This window comes from Pezoporus flaviventris, unplaced genomic scaffold (assembly GCF_033815535.1).
Source record: "Pezoporus flaviventris isolate CSIRO_AGI_PZ_B2104156 unplaced genomic scaffold, CSIRO_AGI_Pfla_v1 ptg000184l, whole genome shotgun sequence".
NCBI lineage: Eukaryota > Metazoa > Chordata > Aves > Psittaciformes > Psittacidae > Pezoporus > Pezoporus flaviventris.
This window is the reverse complement of record NW_026892732.1, coordinates 653,280-670,645: the sequence shown is the minus strand read 5'-3', so window position 1 is coordinate 670,645 and position 17,366 is coordinate 653,280. Positions and strand designations below refer to the sequence as shown.

The 17,366-nt window shown below is 53.8% G+C and overlaps 1 protein-coding gene across 4 annotated transcripts in view; it reads left to right on the top strand.

The window, feature by feature from the left end:
- Window positions 1-17,366, top strand: part of OGDH (oxoglutarate dehydrogenase) — a 32,593-nt gene that overhangs the window by 12,306 nt on the left and 2,921 nt on the right. The window contains exons 4-17 of one of the 4 annotated variants that reach the window (XM_061440922.1): window positions 2,329-2,431; window positions 6,685-6,729; window positions 8,961-9,076; window positions 10,269-10,423; window positions 10,745-10,891; window positions 11,308-11,398; window positions 12,226-12,405; window positions 13,459-13,587; window positions 14,128-14,307; window positions 14,845-14,997; window positions 15,624-15,726; window positions 15,943-16,071; window positions 16,968-17,118; window positions 17,208-17,335. In XM_061440922.1, coding sequence (XP_061296906.1) covers window positions 2,329-2,431; window positions 6,685-6,729; window positions 8,961-9,076; window positions 10,269-10,423; window positions 10,745-10,891; window positions 11,308-11,398; window positions 12,226-12,405; window positions 13,459-13,587; window positions 14,128-14,307; window positions 14,845-14,997; window positions 15,624-15,726; window positions 15,943-16,071; window positions 16,968-17,118; window positions 17,208-17,335 — 1,810 coding nt within the window. Of the gene's footprint in view, window positions 1-2,108; window positions 2,200-2,328; window positions 2,432-6,684; window positions 6,730-8,960; window positions 9,077-10,268; window positions 10,424-10,744; window positions 10,892-11,307; window positions 11,399-12,225; window positions 12,406-13,458; window positions 13,588-14,127; window positions 14,308-14,844; window positions 14,998-15,623; window positions 15,727-15,942; window positions 16,072-16,967; window positions 17,119-17,207; window positions 17,336-17,366 lie in introns of all 4 variants that reach the window. The other 3 variants (XM_061440923.1, XM_061440924.1, XM_061440925.1) reach the window with 3 other exon arrangements.

The following is a 17,366-nucleotide window of genomic DNA, read 5'->3' as shown; positions in this document are numbered from 1 at the left end:
TCCCTGTAATCTCCCCAAGATGTGTATCGCTGCCTCCACTGCCTGTGCATCTTCCTGTTGGGTTTTAGTTTGCCTCAGAGGTCTTGACTTCACTTAGCTGGCCTCCTGCCTCCCCTGGCCAACTTCTTGCATGTCAGGACTGGGAGCTCTTGCGGCCTAAGAACTATGTCACTCTCATTCACCCCTTTGGCTCTGAGGGCAGTGTCCCAAGGGATCCCACGCACTAGCACCAGCCGAAAGTTTGCCTTCCTAAGGTTCAGGGTCCTGACTCTGTCCTGTCCTATACCCCTCAAGATTGAGAGTTCCACCAGGGTGGGATTGCTGCAGCCTGGGCTACCCCTAGTTTTGTTCACTAATGCAGAAGAACTCATTGAAGAGGTCAACAAGTCCAGCATTGCCTCTCCCCTGGTCAGGCTCTCTAGTGTCTCTACTAAGAAATTGCCCTCAGCCCTCTCCAGTAGTTTCCTGGATTGCTTTTCTGTCAGCTGTGTGGGTGGTTGAAGTCCCCAGTCAGGGTCAGAGCCTGCAAGCGTGATGCTTCCTGCAGGTATCTGCTGTGTGCTTGTTTTGGGTTGGGGGCTAAGAGGCTTGCGTTGCATGTGGAGAATAACAACCAGCATGGCTCCTAGGGGGGAAGAGACCTCTTTGCTGTCACACCAATCTGAGCGTTTGTTGCGCACCTGCAAACTGTTGAGTCGACCTCAGAGCCACTGGGTACCCCGAGCTCAAAGCTCTTTGCTGGATAAAGTGCTCTCCTGGTCCTGGTGAGAGCATCCTGGCCATGGGAAACAATGCGCTGAGCATGTGTCCTGCCAGCTGGGAGATGATGGGCCAGCCCCATGCTTTGTTGCAAGACAGACAAGCAAACAGTTCTCAGACAAAGCTGGCCTAGAAGAGGAGCTTTCCATGTGGCCAGCAGTGCTCAGGGGCACGTTGTCATCTGGCCCTGCAGGGAGCAGGGCAGGGGATCAGTGCTTTCTTAGCAGTTTGCCTTAATGCTGATGGCTGGTTTCAGGCTCTGGCTGGCAAAACCGCAAAAACCCTTTCCTCTGGGGATACTCTGGATAGGAATGCCTCTGTGGTAAAGGAAAGTCAGATCAGTATGCGTGGTTTGTACTAGAGGTTTAGTAATCCTCTTGTATGCAAGTGCCTATTCTAAATGGCAACAGGGTTGATGGCTGGAAGCATCGTTCCCACAGCTTAAGGGCAGCACCGCAACCAGCACCATGGCAGTCGTGTTTCCTGGCCCGCTCCCAGCTGAGCTGAGCCTGAAGCTTCCAGAGCAGGAGCTGTCAAGAAATAAGCTGTGACGTGCCAACTGAAGAGGGCTGCTGCCGAGATAAATGGAGTTTGCCCGGTGAGATGTGCTGAGGTCCAGCTGCGGGCACTTTCTCTTGTGAAAGGAAAAGCAAACCTCCTTACCTCTGTGGCTCCCGATGTGAATTCAGACCCAGGTGGTGACTCCTGGCCTGGCTGCTGCCACCAGGAGCCATCGAGGCTCTCCTGCTGCCAGAGCAATTTGGTATTTCAGCACCTGCCACTTCCCAGGAGAGTCCTCCTGGTCCTGCTGTAGGGTCATCTCTCCAAAAGGATGCTGTGAGCTGCTGGCCTCTAGCAGCACAGACAGGCACATGTGCTTCAGGCGCCTTTCTGGAGCTGCTGCTGCTGGCAATACTGGTTTCCTTTGCTGTGTTGGCAAGAGAGCACCTCGATCTGCCAAAATCTGGAAAATGGACTCTGCAGTTGCTACGATCAGGAAGAAACCGCTGGTGTGGAGTTACTGCATCTGTAGAGAGGAGGTGCTCAGCTTGGACACAGGAAAAGTGGTGGGAGACCCTTGGACCTCAGTTCTGGAAGGTCTCTGCTGTGGAGGAGATTGCCTTCCCCATGGCTTCAGGCAAAGCAGAGCAGTCCTTGAAGCTGGTGGTACTCACACCTATGTGCTGCCGTTGAAAGTAAACCAACCTTCTCCAGGCTTTAGTTGCAGCCAGAAGTTGGGGTGGCTCTGCAGCAAACGTAGAGGGAAACTGCATGCCTTTTATTTTTATTGTAAGGTATGTTTCTGCAATTAACATGTGTTAATGACTAATCTGTGTTGTTGCTTCCAGGTCAGGGGTCATCACATTGCAAAGCTTGATCCTCTTGGCATTAGTTGTGTAAATTTTGATGATGCGCCAGTAACTGTTTCTTCAAACGTTGGTGAGAATTACTCTGCAAATTTGTTCTAATGTAATTTAACTTTTTTACCCCTCCCCTCTTTTGTTTTTCTCCCTTTCCCCTCTCCCTCTTGGTACCTGTTCTCCTTTCCATTCCTGGCTCATTTCATAGATTCGAGGGCATCATGTAGCACAACTCGACCCACTGGGCATCTTGGATGCAGATCTGGACTCCTCCCTTCCAGCCGATATTATCACATCCACAGACAAATTGGGTGAGGGCTTTGAGAGCAGTTAGTGCTGCATTGCTTGAGCTCCTCTCTCTTTCATAGCTTTGTAGGTAGATTGCTTCATCAGTAAGGGGGGAAAGGTCTTAAGTTTCCTTAGTAATGATCACTCTAAATTTACAGTCAGTCAGCTGCTGCGGAGCAGTTCTGCCCCCATCCGGCCGCCCTGCCAAACGGCTCCTGTGCCAAAACGCTATTGCTCGGCTCAGGTTCCTCCTCCAGTGGGTGCCAATTAACTGTCATTGAACTCACTCCTCCAGGAGTGGAAGCCATTGCATCCTCTGGAATTGCCAGACAGAGAGGCTTTGTGCTGGTGAGAGCTGGAGGTCTGTTCCCTCAGCTCCTTGCTGCTCTTGGGGGCCCCCGAGAGCCAGGGGAATGGGGCTGAGAAGCGCCTCTTGGTGTGCTCCTGCGGCAATGCCTTGCCCTCCTTCGCTCCCAGCTTGCCACAGCATCTGTAAATCCTGCAATTGCCCCCTTTTTCCAAGACTGAGCCCTGCCAGTGATCATAACAAGGAAGCTTTGGGATGCATTCCCATCCGAGTAGGGAGGTGGAGATCCCGATGCCTTTGAGCGAAAGATGCATGAGTGTTGCACAGAAACGTGTGTGGTGCCTAGGATTTGGAATCCTAATCTGGAAGTGCTTAAACTCAGAGCCTCTCAACGTGCTTTACACTTGATCTCTGTAGTACGCTGCCGTTCTTTTAGCTAGAGCGAGGTTGTGGCGCTGAGCTCTGTCACCTTGCTGGTGCTTTCCAAGGGTCGTCACCCTGGCACTACAAGCGCTCGAGAGGCATGCTTCTAACTTAGAGTAGAGCAGCAGTAATGACTACTAACCTCGCACAACTGAAACAGCTGATCAGAGCGCACGGTGCATGTAAACCACTTTGATTCCTTGTTCAGCTGCCAGCACAGGGACACCAGCCCTGGACCTGCTGGCCCTTCCTGCAGGATTACATGTGCTGCGAGTGGGAGGCAAAAAGTAGGTTTTGGTTGTCCCAGCTTGATGGATGATGGGGAAGCTGCTTCATCCTGAGGTCTGGATTTCTGACGTGCTTGTCCCGAGGCCCAAGCTCTGGCTGCGCCTCAGGAGCCAGCTGGCTCTGAGCTGGAGCAAGCCCTATGCCTGTGAGATTTTGATTGGAATTGTGGGGGGAGATGATGGCCATGAACTCAGATGCAGGAGAGGGCACAAGTACTTGTAGCTGGCACTGCAGTGGGAGCAGGGAGATGTTTGTAGGTGACTTTGAAGCCGTTCCCAGTGGCTGGTCAGAGGAAAGAGTGAGGAGACTCTTTTCTAGTTCATGGCTTTTGGCCTGTGCAGTGGGTGCTACAGTCCTGAAGCAGAGCAGTAGAGGAGAGCTCTGAAGCCCTGTGCCTGGTAGACATGTTTTCCTTTTGAGAGGAGGGTATGCATGAACCCAGAGCTGGACAGCTGCAAGTTGTTGCAGCAACTTCTCCCTCATGAGAAAAGGGACCCTCAGGGTGGTCTCAGGAGAGTGCAGTAGAAGGGGAGAATCCCTTCCCTTGACCTGCTGCTCATGCTCTGGGGATGCAACTCAGCACATGGTGGGGTTTCTGAGCTGCAAGTGCACATTGCCAGCTCATGTACAATTTGTCACCCACCAGCATCTCCAGGTCCTTCTCTACGAGGCTGATATCCATCCATCCATCCATCCATCCATCCATCCATCCATCCATCCATCCATCCATCCATCCCCCCAGTCTGTGCTGGGACTGGGGATTGCCCCAACCCTTGCACTTGGCCTTGTTGGAACTCATAGGGGCCATGGACTTCAACAGGAGCCCACTCCTCCAGCCTCTCCTGGTCCTGTGGAAGGCATCCCTTCCCTCTAGTGTATTAACTGCATGACTCAGCTTAGTGTCACCTGTGGCCTGGCTGAGGTGCTCTCAGTCTCACTGTCCATGCCATCGATGAAGATATTAAACTGCATTGGTCCCATTACGGACCCTTGAGGGACACTACTCCTTACTGGTTTCCGCTTAGATGTTGAACTTACGGGGCTGCTTCAGTAGGGAAAGTCACTTGACAGGGCTTTCCTTCTGCTTTGTCCATGTGGTTATTCTGAAGCAGGGTGTGCTCCAGCAGCATCTTTGCTTCAGAGGAAGAAGAGCCCAGGGCCCAAAGGAACCCAAGTGCAGGTCCTCCTGCGCAGCCCCAGCTGCAGAGCTGAGCTCAAGCATCATTGCAGCTGGAACAGGATCTGGGTGAAGTGGAATGAGCTCCATTTCTCCTGCTCCCCCAGGGCGAGTGGTCATGAGACCAGCAGCGTGACTCAGCCCAGCTCACCAGGGTGGGAAGTGTTCAGGCATGGCCTGTGTGTAGGGTCGGCTGGAAGAGAATCTCAGTCTGTGATCAGTGTGTCTGAGCCAGGCATAAAGTTTAATTCCCATTTCTTTGTGTCTTCCATACTAACATACCTGTCACTGCTGCTCCTGGTGTTGATTTAATTGCCAGGAATCCATGAATTCATAGGAAATAATGAGCCCTGGGCACAAGCTGTGCTGCTGTCAGTCTCTAGCTCATGTTGGGGTTGTGTCCCATGGTAAGACCCCATACTCAAATGGCTGTGTCTAATCAAAGGAGGCTTTATTATCTTGCTGTAAGTATGATTTATACTGAATAGACTTTCCCCTGGTATCCTTATCTTGGAAAACCTCAACTGATCAGTCTTAAAATACAGTTTGGCAAACATAGCTTGCAACCAGTGCTCAGCAGGAGGGGAGGAAAGCGGTGCTGGTGCAGAGTGTGGGCACAGCTCCAGCCAGCCTAGCATTGGGTGTTGCTGGCGTGTGGCAGAGAAAGCCGATTTCTAGCAGATCCTTCTGGCTGTTTTTTCCTTTGAAAGAGTATTTCTTAACACTTGACAGAGCAGTTAATAACAGGAGTGGTTTTGAAACTTAGAAATAATCTTGTTTCTGAGCAGTGAAATCCTTAAAGGTCAGCTTTTGTGGTGTGAGCTCTGCTGCCAACAGCCTAAACCATGGCCAGGCAGTGCTGTAATTCAAAGGAGTTGCATGATTAATCTCAGAAATTGATCTTTCTTCTCAATTGCCTTTTGTTTAGTAACTGGTTTGTGTCTGGTTTCAAGCTCTCTTTGGATTTAGCAGTGAGCTTTGGAGAAAATGTAAGGGAGAGGAAAAGAAAGGTGGATTGGGGTACTTGGCCTGAGGAGTGGTGGGGCTGGAGCCACCAAACAGCTCTTTCTCTTGTCTTTTCTGTTTAAAAACCAAAGTAATCTCATCCTGGTCTTCTGCAGCTGATCTGGCATGGTAAGTGGTGCGAAACAAGGATGAGATGACTGCAGAAACTTGATGTGACCTGTCCAAAGAAATAACACCTTACCATGCTGAAATGCAGGTGGTGCTTGGAAAGCGGCGTGTGTCTGAGTGTCCGTCCATGGAAGGCAGCTGCTCCTGCCTCTTGCCCAGGGAGATTGATGGAAATTGTCCTCCAGCTCGGGAGGACCCAGGCAAGCCCCTGCAGGAGTTTTGCTGGGAGCGCTGCCATCTGCCCTGACCAGTTTTGTGACCTTGCTCACCAAAGGTCTCACCCGAACATGAAATTTTCCCCTCCAACCAAAGGAGGAGTGTGTCCAGAGCCCTTCTTGTAACTTGAGTGAGACTGGGGCACTTGGGTCACCCATGCAGCTCTGCAGATGGCACACTCAGGAAACACAGTGTGGTGTGTGCCTGCCTTCTGTGCCGTGGTCTTTCTCCTGAACACCCTGATCCCCTTCCTGATCTCCCCTCCTGATCCAAGGAGGCAGCAGAGCCTCCTTGGGTTGATCGTGAAATCCTCCTTGGAGCAGATGCTGGTGGGAAGCAGCCCATGCGCTGCAGAAGATGATGCTCCCCTGGGTGCAGCTTGGCAGAAGGATGTCTTGATGGTAGGAGGTGGAGATGCTGTGATGGGCAGAGGGAGAGGAGATCTCAAACCATGCAGCTCAACTGCTCCCCAGTGTCTGATGCCCCCTTTTCCCTCCCTGCTCCTCCCTCCTCTTGCCAGACTTTCCACAGGGATTTCTTTTTCCGCCTAGCGCATAGTCATCCTCATCCCAACCTTTTGCCTCTCTTGGTTTCTGACTGTATTTGAAACACTGTAATTTGTTGACTTGTGCTTTCCATGACTAGTTTTCACAGTTATAGGGTTTTTTACTAACTTTGACTGCGTCTCTCTATCTTCTCCCTTTCTGCACCCCCCTCCCTGCCCACCCCAGACCTCGCAGTGTTCAAGGAGCGGCTGAGAGTGTTAACAGTAGGAGGTATGCAATTAATGAGCCTTTAACCCTCTGGAGTGCAGGACTCTCTTTGAATAGGTTATTCTGGGCATGAACCAAGCCGGTGACCGGACCCCTCCTCTCTCGCACCACTCTTGAGTTTTGGAATGTGTTTATTTTTCATTTGTCCCGCTACAAGCCATGATGTAGGTGCTTGGTTAGCGATGCTTCACCTGTAGAGACCCTGGTAGAGCCCCTCGCTGGCCTTTCCCATGCTGTGTTTGCATGCCTGGCTTGCTAGAGCACACATTTTGGTGTGTCCCGAGCCTTCCCCTCATGTGGTGGTAGTGCTGCTTATAAATACAGAGCGCTGTCAGGAAAGCTGTCAGGCTGCAGTAAAGCAGAAGCAGAGATGCTCAGAACCCTGAAAACTCTTTGTAAAATCTGATACCCCCCAAAGCGTGCCTGAGTCTTCAAACTGGCATGGCAGAGGCAGCTGAAGCCCTGTGCCGTGGCGCTGGGAGCCACAGCAAATTCCTGAGGCTTCCCTGAAACCTCCAGCCAAGCCGTTTACCTGGGATGCGCCATGCTAATGCTGCCTCTCTCCAGGACTTGTTTGGGTTGGAACTGCAGAGAAGTCCTGGAGACATGGGGCCAATCGCTCAGCTCCTGCCACTGCAGTTCAGTGCTCCCAGGCACGGCTCCAGAGTTGAGCTCCCCACGGCATGCTTTAATTCCTTCCCCTGCGACTAGCAGCGTGCAGGAGGGTGATACTGGGCGAAGGATGGATGGATGGCAGCAGCAACCAGGGAAACCTCCACTCCAGGCTTGCCGTGGCTGTTCCCAGGCTCCAGCAAGCACCGTCCTCCAGGCTGCACAGGGACAGGACATGGACAGCTCCATCTCCAGCTCATCCTCTGTTTTTGACAGAGCAAGGGACAGAGTCTTTTAAGATTAAGTTCAAGGAGGGCCAGTTCTGGAGGGGCCAGGTTTTGCCTCCCTTTGCCCAGAGGAAGGTGGGTTCTGCTGCCTTGCAGTGTTTAAGGGCTGGTATCCCCTGTACTCTCCCATAAAGAGACCCCAGCTGGGGCATTTGGGCTGGTTTAGGGGAGCTGGAGGAGCAGTGGTGGCTGCCTCCTCTGTGGCTCCTGCCCTGGGTTAGGAAACACCTTGAGCCCTGGCTCCATTGAGAGTTTGGGAGGGATGAACAGGAGCCCGAGAGGCAGCTCTGCGCATCCACCCCCCTTCCAGCCCAGCTCCTGCTGCAGGAGGGTCTTGGGACTTCCCAGTCTCCTGCCCAGCTCTGCTTTTGCCTCACTGCATTGGTTCAGTGAGCTCAGGGTCCCTCCTCCTCCATGCCTCAGTTTCCCCAGAGACAATCCTGAGTTTTGGTGGGCGCTGAGGCACCTCCAATGGCTCTGGGGGACCATGGAGCTGTGCCGGGCCCTGACAGGGACCAGCTGTGGGTGATGGTGCTGGGGCTCATCTGCAGCTCCAGACCCTGATGTTGCGCTCTGTGTCCTGCTCCAGGCACAGCCCGTCTCCCACAGTGCCGTGTGCCATGAGCAGGAGCCGCCTATGAACCACAAGGTGACAACCCCAAAAAGGATGGGGTTTGCTGAACAGAGCTAGGTTAAACCCCTAATTAAAAGGCTGTTAATTGGGGTGAAGAAGTATTTGGGCAGCAGAATGCCCGCGGGGCCGGCTGGCTGCCCTGCTCCCAGTGAGCTATTCAGGAGAGTCCGTTGCAGAACCCTGATGCCGCGTTCTTTCTCTCGCTTCTCTTTCTCTCCCTCTTTGGGGTTTGTCTGTTTTAACTGTTTCCTTCTCCATGTTGACTCTTCCTTTTTAATTCCCACCATGTGGCGACACCTCCGTTGTGTTCGGTGCCTCCTCAATTCCTGTTTCTTTTCTCTTCCTTTCTGTTATAATTTGTGGTGTATTTTTTCTGTTCTTGGGGCTACAAAACTTCCTGACTCTCACCCTGGATTTTAATTGCTGATTTACATGCATATATATATTGCTTTGTGTTTTGTTTCCTGCATTACCTTTCATAATAATTTTGTGGTTCTGTGCTTAATGTCTTTTGGTTTAATTACGGCTTTTTATCCATATAAACCTCCTTCATGCTTATTTTTGGTTTTATGCTGCTTTTTTTTTGTCCCTTCCCCACCTCTCCCAATTGCACCTGGTACCTGTGTGATGGTGTCCCCCCATCCCCCTTCCTTCCTTCTCTCTCTTGCTTTTGCTTGTCCCACCTATGGAAAACCCTGCAGGCTTTTACGGGCTGGATGAATCTGACCTCGACAAGGTATTCCACCTGCCCACAACCACTTTCATCGGGGGAAATGAATCGGCTCTTCCACTCCGGGAAATCATCCGTCGGCTGGAGGTGAGGAGGCCTGGCGGGGGGTCTGTGTGGGACCTGTTTGTACCGGGGCAGAGCAGTTGCTTTTTGAAGGTCCTGGGCCCTGCTGCTGCCCACAGCCTGCGCCAACCGGCACATGTTGAGCTTTGCAGGCTGGGAGCTGTTCCTCAGCACTTGCCCCACTCGTAGCAGCTGCCCAGTGTTACCTGCTCATCTGTGATCACCTGCAGCTTCATGCTGCATTGGGGCCACATGTTTGGTCTACCCAAGGTGGAGCAAAGCCCAGGACACTCAATACTGCATTTTTGGCAACCTCTCCAGCTGTGTTTTCCAGTTGAACACAGCAAATGGTGCTGGTAGAGCACAGAAGCGGCTGGAAGCAGGGATACTACCCCTCCATATGCTGCAGTAGTTCTGCTGCCCTCCATGGTGGCCCCTTAGAGGGGCTTGGGGCAGGAGCAGCTCCACCCTGGTGCTGGGGCTTCCAGGTCTTGCAGCCAGTTTCCCCTTTCTTGCCAAATTCCATAGCCTGCTCTGACAGGTCTGCAAGCACAGACTGCTCCCAGACAAGCTGCAGGCTTACTCACATGGTCTCTGCTGAGACAGGTTGACCTTGGGAGAAGAAAAGCTGCATCAACATGTTAGATAAGCTACAAGAACAGGCTACTTATTTGTTGGGGGAGGTTTTGCTGATTCTGTTTCTGCCATATGAATTGAAGTTCTGGACCTGGTTATAGCTGATGCCACTGAGAAGGAAAAATCTCGCTTCTGATGTGGATGTAAAGGACTTGAGGGTCTGATCCAGGGCCCCCTGGGGAAAGGGAATTAAACATTTTGATGCTGGGTCATGTGTAAGGTCCGAGCAGCCCCACAGTACCCCAGGATGTCCCCTGCAGTATCCCCCTTCCTGGGAAAACAGCTCAAACCAGGCTCCCCAAACAGGGCTAATACCCAGGCTGGGTGCCAGGGTCCCCCCCGGCTGCTGTCCCAGGCAGCACTCACTGGTGTTGGGGCAGCTCCTTGTGGATGCCAGGCAGAGGGTTCATGTCCCCACTGGTGCAGGAGGCTTTGTCTTGCTGAAAGGTTAAAGAGTGGAATGAAGGAGTCCGTGGCCCCGTGGCCTGATACAATGCCCCACGTGCCTGTTTTTGCAGGGGGTGAGTTGGCACTAAAGCTCTGGCTGTTCTCTCACAGCCCTTCTCCTTCTGTGGCGCAGATGGCCTACTGCCAGCACATTGGCGTGGAGTTCATGTTTATCAACGACCTGGAGCAGTGCCAGTGGATCCGGCGGAAGTTTGAGACTCCGGGCATCATGCAGTTCACCAACGAAGAGAAGCGCACGCTGCTGGCCAGGCTGGTCCGCTCCACCAGGTACCCGGGGGGGCTTCACCTTCTCTTTATCTTCCCTTGCTCCCAGCTGGAGCAATGTGGTCACCGCCTGAGTCACGTCTTGACGTCGCCTGTCATGGTTGGCTTGCTCAGCAGGATGACGCCAGCGAGCTGCTGGGGCTGGCAGGCTGACCCTGGAAGAAAAGGTCTAAAAATAAGGTTTAAGTGCAGCACAGGGTGGGGGGATGGGCAGGCCTGCTTAAGCATCACTTGGTGCTGTGGCTCCCTTGGTGCAGTCCCTGTCCTTTCCCTGGTTTCTGCCCTGTAGCCCTGGCACTGAACCCTCTGTCCCTTTGCCTCCAGGTTTGAGGAGTTCCTCCATCGGAAATGGTCTTCAGAGAAACGTTTTGGCCTGGAGGGCTGTGAAGTGCTGATCCCAGCCTTAAAGACCATTATTGATAAGTCGAGTGAGAAGGGAGTGGATTATGTTATCATGGGGATGCCCCACAGGTAACCCTGCCTTTCTTCACAGCTGTGCTTGAGGCACTGAAGAGGGGGCCGCTGCCAGGGTTCGGTACTGGGGGGCACACTGGTTTCTGCCATTACTGAACTGGTCTTGCTGGTGGTGACCCTCAGCTGGAGAGCTCAGGGCTTGCCTTCTCTCTGCTCATCGTGGTGGTTTCAGCTTCAGCTTGTTTATCACCTTCTCTGGAGGGGGGCGGTGGCTCGAGCAGCAGTGCTGTGTTCATGCAGTGTTTGGTGGCTGGTCCAGCCCTGAGCTGAGGGGTCTGCAGTCCCCACCTCGGGAATCCCCTCCTCCAGTGACCCTAGAACTGTGACACAGCCTCCATGTGATGACAGATCACTGTCAGCATTTGGTACCAGGCTGGCACTGCTGGTTGCCAACAACAGTCTTGCTTTTGCAGGGGCCGCCTCAATGTTCTTGCCAATGTGATAAGGAAAGAGCTGGAGCAGATCTTCTGCCAGTTTGACTCCAAGCTGGAAGCTGCTGATGAAGTGAGTCTCCTCTGCCCATAGGGATTTGCTGTCGCCTGGCCCTGTGTGGTCCCCAGGGGCTATGACTGCAGAGTGAGCTGGATTGTCGGTGCCAGCACTGGTCTGTCCTTGCCTGTCCTGGGTGTGACGTGTGCCCTGGCTGCTGCTGGTGTCTCCAGCAGCTCTCCATAGGCATAAAACAGTGCAACAGGATGAGGGGAAGGTGGCCAGGAGCAGAGGCTGACTTGTACCCTTGGGCTCTAAAGCAGCTCCAAAAGCCCCAGTGCTCAAATCACTTGTGCTGCAGGGTCTGTGACTGCAGTGCATTCATATCCCAAAGCTTCCAGCATTGTAAGCTGGTATAATTTGGCTTTTGGAAAACTGGCCTGAGCTGACTTCATCCTGCTGTGCCCTTCAGGTGGGGTTTTGAGGTGAGAAAGCAGCAGCCTGGGGTGTCGAGGTGCCTTGACTGGGAACAGCAGCAATACTGCGAGTGGTACCAGTGCTGGCTGTACTGCCACAGTGTGGGCAGAGCTGGGGGGAGAGTTACCTGTTTTCCAGTGTCTTCCCCAGTGCACCACACTTCTTGCCCTGTACCTTTGACCTTACCTAGATAGGCTTGATGCATGTCTGAGGTTTGTTGGTGGCCTGGCACCTGGAATGAGCTCCTTTTGCTTTGCTGGGTGCCAGGTCAGCTCCTGAAGTGAGTGCCTGCTGCTTTCTGCCAGGACCTCCAGGAAAGGTCCCTTTTTCCAGCCCCTGGGGTCAGTGCTACACTGTTTGAGGTCTCCTTCCATGCCCCAAAAGCCACTTATGTTCCTGGGGGTGACTCCTCTCCTGTCCATCAGGGCTCTGGTGATGTGAAGTACCACCTGGGAATGTACCACCGTCGGATTAACCGCGTCACTGACAGGAACATTACCCTTTCCTTGGTGGCCAATCCTTCTCACCTGGAAGCAGCTGATCCCGTTGTTCAAGGCAAGACAAAAGCAGAGCAGTTTTACTGTGGGGACACGGAAGGCAAGAAGGTGAGTGGTGCTGAAGCACCCACAGTGAAGTGGCCTGGGCTGGATGGGGTTTGGTTGGAGGCAGGCTAGAGGGAAAGTGAAAAAAAACCCAGCTGGGTTTGGTTGCTGTGCCCCTTTCCCTGCCATCACCCTGACTTTGCTCCCCCATCCTTCCCCACTGTCTTTGGGGATAACTTTGGTAAGGGCTCACCCATCCTGAGCTTCCATCGCCGCCTCCTCCAATGCTGAGCTCAGCTCTGCTGCGGGGAGTGGCAAACGCCCAAACCCCTGGTTGGAAAATGGAAATGAGGGGTGCGTCCAAAAGCCAACCTGAGTATCACATCCTGGGGGACTCTGCAGTAGGAACCTCAAGCTGAAAGATCTCAACGTGACCAGGGATAACCATTCCTGAGGCTGGGGAAGCTGGAGCTGGCAGCAGGAGGCAGCTCTGCACCCAGGGAAGGTGGTGGTGGGGGGTTATTTGTGGTCTGATTCATCACAGACCTGTCTTCAACACCAAGAAGTGGAAAGGTGAGATCAAAAGAGCTTCCCTTCCTCCTACACCCCAAGGGCCACCCCAAGGGCTGGATATAAATAGACAAGTTCTGTCCTCGTCTGGCAAGCAGTGTCCTCAGCCAGCCTCTGGGTACCAGAGCAAAAGTAATGTCACCGGAGCTGGAGTAAGCCATTGCCCAAATGGCTTCTGCCCAAAGCTCTTCTGGAGATAAAGCGTGGTGAAAAGAGGCAATTTTTTTGTTTTCCCCCAGTTAAAGGCTTTGCTTTGAGGTGTGTGTTTGGGAACGGGATGCGCCTCCCAGCCCCTGTGCATCGGCTGCTGTCCCCCGAGTGTGTTGCTCTTGTTCAGGGGGAAGCTGGTGGCCACAGCCTGCTCCTGTAGCTGCGCCAGCCACAGCTGGCACTGCTCCCATCCCCTGAGAAAGTGTTGGATGCATTGATGAGCTGTTCTGTGTCCTTTCTGGGATGCTGAAGGCTCACAGGGATGAGACGTGTTCCCTTTCCTGGTGACTGTCCTGGCAGAGCCCCTGCTGACTGCTGTGGCTTCATCTCTCCCAGGTGATGTCCATCCTCCTGCATGGGGACGCTGCATTTGCTGGGCAGGGCATCGTGTACGAGACGTTCCACCTGAGTGACCTGCCCTCCTACACCACGCATGGCACTGTCCACGTTGTGGTGAACAACCAGGTGAGGAGCAAATCCCCTGTGTCCATGGGGTGCCTTGCAGGCCAGCCTCTGCAGGCTCAACTCTGGGTGGTGGCTGGCAGCAAGCAGTAACTGTTTCCCAGCCAACATTCCTGGCGTGAGCCATAGTCCTGGGATCAGCAAGGGGCATGTTAAACCCAGCTGCTCCGCGGTAGCGGCTTGTGCGTCCAGCCTGGTGCAGAGGTGGTGTGATCCAATGCTCGGCATGCAGGATCAGGCAGGGCTGCTCTGTTCTGCCCCATGCAAACCAGAGACGTTTTGCTGTGACCAGCCCATCCCCATGGGATGATGTCCCAGGCATAGGAACCGGGATGGGCTGCAGTGCCTGGCGTGCAGGTTGTGCTGCAACGGAGCAGTGCAGCCATGGGGGAATCCCCAGCTCAGCCACAGCAGCTCCTGGTGCTTTCCTGAGCCAATCCAATGCAGCTGCCCCACGGCAGCTTCACCATTGGTGTCCCATAAAGGAGCCGTGTTCCAGATCCCTACCATTGTGCTGGACCTGTTCCCTCTCACCCACTGCAGATCGGCTTCACAACAGACCCCCGCATGGCTCGTTCCTCCCCGTACCCGACCGATGTCGCCCGCGTGGTGAACGCGCCCATTTTCCACGTCAACGCGGATGACCCAGAGGCTGTTGTGTATGTGTGCAATGTGGCAGCAGAGTGGCGAAGCACCTTCCATAAGGATGTGGTGGTGGATTTGGTAAGAAACGTGGCTCAAGGCTTTATGCTAAAGCTGTGGCTCTGCTGTGGGTGCTTGCTTGCCCTTGGGATGTTTTTTAAAAGGTGAGATTTCTGTTCATAAATTGGAGAATGGTTTGAGCTGGAAAGGACCCTAAGATCATCTAATTCCAACCCCCTGCCATGGGCGGGGACACCTTCCACTAGGTCATGTCGCCCAAGGCTCTGTCCAGCCTGGCCTTGAACACTGCCAGGGGTGGAGCATTCACAGCTTCTTTGGCCAACCAGTGCCAGTGCACCACCCTCACAGTGGTTCTGTGACAAGCCTCTTCAGGGCTTGTCTGACCCTTTGGACATAAGGGGAAGGAGGAGGTGGTGTAAAGGGGGGTAATGCGGCTGTGCACTTGGAGAGGTGACATTCTGTATGGAGCCTACCCTCACTCCTGCACTGGGTCCCTCCTGTTTAGGACCCTTCCTAGCACAGCAACCCAGGTACCTGTGACTGTGGAGTTCTGGGTCGCAAGCAGCAGTTCTTAAAGGCTCTTTCTGTTCCTGGCAGGTTTGTTACAGGCGCAATGGTCACAATGAGATGGACGAACCCATGTTCACGCAGCCCCTGATGTACAAACAAATCCGGAAGCAGAAGCCAGTGCTGCAGAAATATGCAGAGCTGCTGATTTCCCAGGGGGTGGTAAATCAGCCAGAGTATGAGGTATGGTCCTGTGGGGCCTGGGAGGAAAACCCCGGGTGGAACACTATGTGTTTGGTACAGACCTGCGTGTCAGTGATGTGATAGGGCCCGTTTCTGCTTGTACTTGTCACCTAAAGGTGGCAGAGCTGCGCTAGGTTTGGGCGAGTGCTGCAGAGCTGGCAGTGACAGGGTTAGGAGCCAAGGCTCGTCCTTGGACTGTGCCAGCTCTGAACAGCACAGGAACATCTAGATCAAGGATTGCCCCCGTGATCAGTGCAGCACAGGCCATGTGGTGCTGGGCCACTGCGGCACAGCAGGGACCCATGAGACATTTGGGCTCTGCAGCACTCAGGCTTGCTGCGGCCTGGGGCTTACTGGTGCAGGTCCCTCTGGAAGCAAGTGCAGCAGCAGCTCTGCCAGCTTCTCTTTCTCCTGGTGCCACTCTGCAGCATCCTTAGGGCTGAGTAAGAGTTGTCAGTTAGCAGAGCTGCCCTTGGGGTGCAGTTTTGCTGTCAAAGGCTCCCCTGCTTTGGGGACCAGCTGTGCCTTCTGACACCCTTGAAGCTTGTGCCAGGGCCCCCAGGCTCAGCACCCTTGTCTGGGGGGACCTTGCTAATGCTTTTCCACCTCCTGGTTCTGCCTTTCAGGAGGAAATTGCCAAGTACGATAAGATCTGTGAGGAGGCCCATGCAAGATCCAAGGATGAAAAGATTTTGCACATCAAGCACTGGCTGGACTCGCCCTGGCCTGGTAAGTGCCTAGCAACATCCTGGAGGTCCCTAGCGAAGAGTCTGGCTTCTCTAGAGCTGTGGCAGCTCTTTTCTAGTAAATCAGCCTGGTGGGGAGGTGGGATGGTGCTCTCTGCTCCTGGTGCCCTCACCCTTGCTTGAGGGTGTCCGTGACCTGAGCTTTTCACACGGAGCTGGGCATGGCTCCCACAACACTTGGGCTGTTCCTCCTCTGCAGGTTTCTTCACTCTGGATGGCCAGCCCCGGAGCATGACCTGCCCTTCCACTGGTCTGAATGAAGAGGACTTGACACACATTGGTCAAGTGGCCAGCTCAGTGCCAGTGGAGGATTTCACTATCCATGGAGGTAGGAGCTTGCAGAAGCTATGCCACACTGGGGTTTTGTTCCAGAGAAGATGTAGGATAGGGCTGGAACATGGCCTGGAAGGAAGGGATGTTACAGTGCTTCAGTACGTGTGGCTGGCAGGTGTAGGGAAGGGATTCTCCCCCTCTACTCTGCTTTCCTGAGACCTCCACCTGGAGCACTGCATCCAGCTCTGGGGTCCCAGCACAATGATGTGGATCTGTTGGAAAGGCTCCAGAGGAGGCCTCCAAAAGGATCCCAGGGCTGGAACACCTCTCCTGTGCTGAAAGGCTGAGAGAGCTCAGGGTGTTTGGCCTGGAAATGAGAAGGCTTCTGGAAGACCTTACTGTAGCCTTCTGGTATATAAAGCAGGCTTATGAGAAAGGCACAGAGAGACTTTTTACCGGGGTCTGTAGTGACAGAAGAAGGGACAGCGGTTTTAAAGTGAAAGAGGGTAGGCTTAGATTGGACATAAGGAAGAAGCTATTTTATACTGAGGGTGCTGAGGCGCTGGCACAGGGTGTCCAGAGAAGCTGTGGCTGCCCCATCCCTGGCAGTGTTCAAGGCCAGGTTGGCCAGGGCTTGGAGCAAGCTGCCATAGTGGAAGGTGTGACCTGTGAAGGTCCCTTCCAACCAAAACCTTTCTGTGAGTCTGAGGATTAGTTCATGAGGGACCTGTGGCTATGGGAAGTGAAGCGAGGAGTAACTCTTCTTCAGAGCTGATCCTTTTCCTGCAGTTCCAATTTCTCATCCCTGGTTCATCCCTTTGGCAGGGGTGGGTCTGTTCCACTGCCTCTGGGTGTTTGCAGTCAGGCAGTCCGTGGGCAGGTTATGGGACAAATACGGTGTTGCTGGAGCTCCCTCCCATCCTGTCTACAAACCAGCTTCTATCCTGGCAGGTTTGAGCCGTATTCTGAAAACCCGTGGGGAGATGGTGAAGAACCGGACGGTGGACTGGGCCCTGGCAGAGTACATGGCGTTTGGCTCCCTGCTCAAAGATGGCATCCACATCCGCTTGAGCGGCCAGGATGTGGAGAGGGGGACATTCAGGTAAAGCCATGCTCTTGGTAAAGGCAATTCCAGCCTTCCTGGAAGGGATCCGAAGGGTGGCAATGGAGTAATGCTTTCCCCTCTTCCAGCCATCGCCACCACGTCCTGCATGACCAGAATGTGGACAAGAGGACTTGTATCCCCATGAACCACCTCTGGCCCAACCAGGCTCCTTACACCGTCTGCAACAGCTCCCTGTCGGAGTATGGAGTCCTTGGTGAGTGAGGTCTGTACTGGCAGATGGGGGG